A 7110-nucleotide genomic window follows, 5' to 3' on the forward strand; every position below is an offset into this window, starting at 1 on the left:
CCCCCCCGCCAACCCTGCCCTGGAATGGTTTGTCATAATCTGGAAATTTGTTGGCTCATTTTTCTTTCAACTCCTTTATTTTTCATTGACCAAATCTCTGCTTTTGAAGAGTTGAGGGTATCTGCTATCTTTTTTCTTTTCTCTCCCTCCTGCTGCAAAGAAAAGAACCATTAAATTTTAGGGATGTTTGTGTGTATAGACACTGTCATCTGGATGTAACTTGCTTGGAAGCAGTGTTTTCATTGTGAGTGTGTCTTGCTATAAAAATTTGTTCATATTTTTGTGAATTCAATACTATGTACCATTTTATTATAGTAACTTTTATAAAACAAACCATAAATATACTGACTTTTCTTACAGAAAAAAAGAGAGAGAAACTAAGGGGTTTGTCCAGTATCACCAGCCATTAAGATATAAAACAGAATTTTCGGTACCCATTCTCTTCACAAAACAGTAGGCTAAATTTGCCAAACTATGTAGTAAGGAAAAATATGCTTGCGAGATTAAACAAAATCATTTTTATGAACCATTTTACTGTCCAGTAAGTGAGAGTAATAAAACTTACCCACTAAGGCTATTAGGAAGACTGCAGGAGATAACCCAACTCCTTGACACAGAAAAGGTAGTTGTTTTTACTGTAGTAGATAACAGCACTGAAAGAACTACCTCTTTGAGGAAATTTAAGATCCCCTTGTGTGTGTTCCATTTTCTTTTAAATTGAGGTAGAGCATGCATATTATAAAGCACTTAAGGTATATAGATCTTAAGTGTACAGCTCAATGAATAATTATGTATGTAAACACCTGTTGGTTTGAGCATCACCCAGATCAAGATAGAGAACCCTGCCAGCACCTGACAAGGCCCCTCATGTCCCTTCCAAGTCAGAACCTACCTCCCTCCTAGGTTACCACTGTCCTGATTCCTTTCACTGTGACCTTTGTATAAATAGAGTCATGCAGTGCATGCTGTTTTGTCAGGTTTCTTTCTTTCATGATGTCTGTGAGATATATCAAGCTGCATATGCGTCAGTAGTTCTTTTTTGTTGCTCTGTCTTATTGCATTCAAAATACCAGTATTGATCTGTTCTCCTGTTGATGGACATTTAGGTTACTCCAGTTTGGGGTGGTTACAGGTAATGCTGCTAGGAACATTCTTACTTATACATGTCTTTTGATGGATATAAGCATTGCTTTCTCTTGAGTATTTTCTTGAGATTATAATTGCTGAGTCATAGGATATGCATCTACAGCTCTCTGGTATACTTGTACCAGTTTACACTTGCACCAGCATTGTATGGGAGATCCATTTGTTTGTTATTGACAAAATTAGTTTATATTTTTGGAAAACAAAATTGCATTTATTTTATAAAGCAAATCCTGTTACTTTGGTAAAACCAGAACCAAAAAAACCAAAAAAACAAAAAAACTAATCACTTTGAAAGGGAATTTTAAACACAGTCTGAAAAATTTTGCAACACATGAAATACAGTAATGGTGATGGGTTCTTTGTGTTTGTTACCATTTTGAGAAATTCTTTCAAAGCATAAAATGTATTCCACATCACCTTTTGTTCAAGAAACTCCTCTAGAATACCGTGACTTCTCACATGAAGGAGGGCTAACCAAACTTAAATTGTTCTCATTAAGATATAATAGTTATTTTTAGTCGGGTGCAGTGGATCACACCTATAATCCCAACCCTTTGGGAGGCTGAGGCAGGTGGTTCACTTGAGTCCAGCAGTTAGAGAACAACGTGCACACCTTGGTGAAATCCCCTCTCTATAAAAAATTCTAAAAATTAGCCGAACTTGGTAGCACGTGCCTGTGGTCCCAGCTGCTCAGTGGCTATAGTGGGAGGATCACGAGCCCTGGAGGTTGAGGTTCCAGTGAGCAGTGATGTACCACTGCATTCCAACCTGGATGACAGAGTAAAAACCTTTCTCAAAAAAAAAATTTTTTTTGATGGAGCTTTGTCACCTGTTCTTTGTTTCTGGTCATATTTGTTTTTTTGTCAAAAGAAATGTATTTGCTCTTGAATCTAGAGGCAGTCTATTTTCTCATCTGTGTATTTATTCATATGTATGTTCCAAAGAGTTTAGCTAAGAGTATACATCAAATTATGGTGTTCAGCCTGGGCAACATAGCAAGACCCCGTCTCGATGCCCCTGTAGTACCAGCTACTTGGTACTCAGATGCAGGAGGATCACTTGAGCTCAGGCGATCCTCCTGCCTCAGTGTTCAAGGCTGTGGTGAGCTATGCATTCCAGCCTGTGCTGTCTCAAAAAAAAAAAAAAAAGCAATTTTAGTATTTATTTTATTTAAAATAACATAATTACTAAACATCAATTCTGTGCCAGACACAATGCTGAAGCCTCATATAACATCTCATTAGATTTTTATAGCAATCTGTAAAGGAAGTTACCTATGTTTCTCAGCATTTTCTAGTGAGAAAATGAAGGCATAAAGATTAATTAACTTGCTCAGATGACACAGGATTTGAACCCAAGTACTCTGACGTTAGGGTGGGTACTCCTAAGCAAGATGTTATATCACCTCTGTTTAGAATAGCAAAAGTAATTTTTGTTACCATTTATTGCATCAATGGCCTTTGTAAGCTTTTTGGGTTTTCTTTGCTATTGGTGTAACCAAGTCACAGGCAAAACAAAGTGAAGAGGTAATTTAACCTGCATTATTGAGGACTGTTAGTTACACTTCAGAAAAAATGCTTCCTGAAAGATATAAATTAGCCAGTTTGGCCATCTGTTTTTGTCAGCTGATCTGGTTAATGGTTTGTAATTTCTGCTTGCATAGGTACTGGTTTTGGCTTTATCCTTTAAGAAGTTATATTTGCTCACAGAGGTTTTTTCATTTTTTTTATTTTTGAGACAGGGTCTCATTCTGTCACCCAGGCTGGAATGTAGTGGCACAGTCACGGCTCACTGCAGCCTCAAACTCCTGGACTGAAGTGAACCTCCTGCAGGCACATGCCCCACTACACCTGGCTAATTTTATTTTTTGTAGAGATAGGGTGTTGCTATGTTGCCCAGGCTACTCTCGAACTCCTGGATTCAAGTTGTCCTCCTGTCTGAACTTCCCAAAGTACTGGGATTATAGGAGTGAGCCACTGCACCCGGCCGACCGTTTTAATGATGGGATTTTAAAATAATTCCAACTGATCCATAAGTTGTACCTCTTAAGATGAGTTCAATATTCTAACAGTATGATCTAGAAGGCTAGTGAATATTGGAAAAGATGGATAAGATTATAAATCTCTTATAAATTTCGTTTATCAGGCATTGCTGCAAGGTGCTAAATTAATAATGAATACATTCAAAATTTTAGTTTACAACACTTTCTGAATATTTACTTGTCATTATTTTTAAAACTGATTTCTTTTTCTTGTGGGTTTTTAGAAACCTAATTCCAACTTGCCTTTTTCTTTATTTTCTTTAGAGTCACTCAAGGGAAAGGATTAATGCCAGATGGTACCAGCAGATTTACTTGCAAAGGAAAGACAATTTTGCATTACATGGGAACCAGCACATTTTCTGAATACACAGTTGTGGCTGATATCTCTGTTGCTAAAATAGATCCTTTAGCACCTTTGGATAAAGTCTGCCTTCTAGGTTGTGGCATTTCAACTGGTTATGGTGCTGCTGTGAACACTGCCAAGGTAAGAGACTGACTTGGGATTTTGCTTCTGCCTTCTAATTTAATTCAGTGAAACTGTCCTAGAATAGTGAAATTGGCCCATCTGTATGAAACCCAGCGATTCTCTTGACTCTGGTAGAATGTGTACTTTATAAACTGTCTTTACTCCTAGGTGGAGCCTGGCTCTGTTTGTGCGGTCTTTGGCCTGGGAGGGGTTGGATTGGCAGTTATCATGGGCTGTAAAGTGGCTGGTGCATCCCGGATCATTGGCGTGGACATCAATAAAGATAAATTTGCAAGGGCCAAAGAGTTTGGAGCCACTGAATGTATTAACTCTCAGGATTTTAGTAAACCCATCCAGGAAGTGCTCATTGAGATGACTGATGGAGGAGTGGACTATTCCTTTGAATGTATTGGTAATGTGAAGGTCATGGTGAGTATGAGCTTCATTCCTTTTTAATTTGTGGAACTGCTTTTTTTGAAATGCAGTTTTAGATTAAAAATTGTTTTGGCAAAGGAGTTTCTTGATAAGAATTATTCTAGTGAAAGAAGGGGAAAATATCTGAACTACAGTGGGAAATGATACAAGAACAGCTCAGGGAAGGATGAGAAGAGATGTTTCTTTGCCTTTCAATGCCTGCTAAGTGCATGTCTCATGAAATGAAAAGACAGAATAAAGCAGTTGTGCAGAGCATGGGCTTTGGAATCAAATACACATCCACTTACTAACCCAGTGACCCTGAACAAACAGCTTCTCTCAACCTCAGTTTCCTCATCTATAAAATGCAGGTACAGGTTGAACATCTATCCCTAATCCAAAAATCCAAAATGCTCCAAAATCTGAAACTTTAAGCACCAACATGATGCTCAAAGGAAATGTTCATTGGAGCTTTTCAGATTAGGAATGCTCAGCCAATAAATACGATGCAAATATTCCAAATCCGAAAAAATCCAAAATTCAAAACGCTCTGGTCCCAAGTATCTCAGATAAAAGATAATCAACCTGTAGTAACATTATCTACTGAAATGTACATAGACACTCAGTAAAAGTATTACTATTAATTCTGCTGCCTGCTTTTTAAAATTAAATCCTTTAGAGTTTAACTACAGTTTACTTTTTAAAATAGAAAGCAAATAAACACTTTATTTTAATTTATGTTAATATTTAACCAGGTTAATTTGTTAAAATAAATTGTTCAGGCCGGGCATGGTGGCTCACGCCTGTAATCCCAACACTTTGAGAGGCCAAGGTGGGTGGATCACTTGAGGCCAGGAGTTCGAGACCAGCAGGACAACATGATGAAACCCCATCTCTACTAGAAATACAAAAATTAGCTGGGTGTCAATGGTGCATGCCTGTAATTCCAGCTACTAGGGAGGCTGAGGCACGAGAATCGCTTGGACCCGGGAGGCAGAGGTTGCCATGAGCCGAGATCATGCCACTGCACTCCAGTCTGGGTGCCAGAGGGAGACTATCTCAAAAAAAAAACAAAAAAAGTAAATGAAAATATAAATTGTTCAATGAAATTGAGCTCACTAAATGTTAAGTTTGGCCTTTTGTTGCCATTTTCTTTAAAAACAATGGCATCTCTAGAAGTTTCTGGGAAGCAGTTATTCTCAGGAAAATGCACTGACTTCTGTGATTTGGTCATACCTGTGCCTGCAGAGAGCAGCACTTGAGGCATGTCACAAGGGCTGGGGCGTCAGCGTGGTGGTTGGAGTAGCTGCTTCAGGTGAAGAAATTGCCACTCGTCCATTCCAGCTGGTAACAGGTCGCACATGGAAAGGCACTGCCTTTGGAGGTAATTCAATGGATGAGATTACTGCATTTTCTCTTTTGTTATTTGCATTGAGTCTAAAGTTTTTAAAGGGTTTTAAAAATATATATTTATATTTCTTCATCCTCCTAAAGAAAAAAAATCACATTGCGTGTGTTTTGAATGATCTGTGTTTAACGAGTTGTCTTTTAAGGTCCTCTACCTCATATTATGCCAGCTTTTTTGAAGGCCAGAAGAAAAGATTTGGAAAGTATGCTAAAATGGGGGTTTGGCCAAAGTCTTCCTTCTTTATAACTACAGAATTTGCCTTAGAAAATGTCAATCTGACTTGTCCTCCTCTTCAAAGCTCTAGATATATGCCACAGCAGAGTATCATGGAAGAAACTTTGTAAGCTGTGTATGCTATTTGGGGGCATCACTTTGTCCATGGCTGTATTTGAAAGGGCATTCCAAGCCTGGCTGATCCAGGGGGTCTTGGTAGTAACCTCTAACTGAAGCCTCATTCTGGCACATGCTGGTTGGGTAATTCACTGTATCATTGAGGCCCCTTGCATTGCTAAAATATGATCCAAAGATAATAGAAGTTTTTGTCTAGAGAACAGGAGTGGCTGTGGTCATCTCAGTTACCAGGTTTAAGAAAAAATCCCCACAATTTGTGGGGAAAGAATAATTAGTGGAGAATATAAGGGAGGAGGTTTGGAAAAGGCTCAAAAGAGGTTTGAAATATGGTTGAAAGCATCCTTAAAAGGTAGAAGGCTTCTTGTTGATTGTGTTGCTTCTTTAGATACAGTGAGAAATTGAAGCACCTGATTTTCTTTAAAATCTTACCATTTAGCTAAGAGTTCTATTTCATTTTTTAGTTTCATAGTTTTCTGTTCTGAGATGCTATCCCTATTTCATTGTTAAATTTAAAACCAAGGAAATAAAGTCCTGTATTATATGAGTTTTTTTTCCTTCCTTGAATATCATGATTATAGAAATCTTTGCTGATGTGGACCTAAATAAGCTTGTTGTTGAGACTTCCAGAGTTCTGTCGTGGGCAGTTTTAAAAGTCTCAATAGGCCAAAACTTTAATGAGGTTTTAGTAAATCTTAATACAGAGAAAGGAAAATTCTCAAAAGTATTTACTTCTTTTTTTTATATCCATAGCTATTTTTATATCCATAGTTTTATTGGGTTTTTTAAATTATACTTTAAGTTCCAGGGTACATGTGCACAAGGTGCACATTTGTTACATATGTATACATGTGCCATGTTGGTGTGCTGTACCCATTAACTCATCATTTACATTAGGTATATACCCTAATACTATCCCTGCCACCTCCCCCACCCCATGACAGGCCCCGTTGTGTGATGTTCCCCACCCTGTGTCCAAGTGTTCTCATTGTTCAATTCCCACCTATGAGTGAGAACATGCGGTGTTTAGTTTTCTGTCCTAGGCAATAGTTTGCTCAGAATGATGGTTTCCAGCTTCATCCATGTCCCTACAAAGGACATGAGCTCACCTTTTTGTATGACTGCATAGTATTCCATGATGTATATGTGCCACATTTTCTTAATCCAGTCTGTCATTAATGGACATTTGGGTTGGTTCCAAGTCTTTGCTATTGTGAATAGTGCCACAATAAGCATACATGTGCATGTGTCTTCATAGTAGCATGATTTATAATCCTTTGGGTATAT

At 38.0% G+C, this 7110-nt stretch overlaps 1 protein-coding gene across 1 annotated transcript in view; it reads left to right on the forward strand.

The window, feature by feature from the left end:
- The window catches only part of ADH5 (alcohol dehydrogenase 5 (class III), chi polypeptide), a 25720-nt gene that overhangs the window by 8468 nt on the left and 10142 nt on the right, over positions 1-7110 (forward strand). Inside the window, exons 5-7 of the mRNA XM_011970549.1 lie at positions 3452-3671; positions 3822-4082; positions 5316-5451. Of these exons, the coding sequence (XP_011825939.1) occupies positions 3452-3671; positions 3822-4082; positions 5316-5451 (617 nt within the window). The remainder of the gene's footprint in view (positions 1-3451; positions 3672-3821; positions 4083-5315; positions 5452-7110) is intronic.

Source organism: Mandrillus leucophaeus, unplaced genomic scaffold, assembly GCF_000951045.1.
Source record: "Mandrillus leucophaeus isolate KB7577 unplaced genomic scaffold, Mleu.le_1.0 Scaffold951, whole genome shotgun sequence".
Classification (NCBI taxonomy): Eukaryota; Metazoa; Chordata; class Mammalia; order Primates; family Cercopithecidae; genus Mandrillus; species Mandrillus leucophaeus.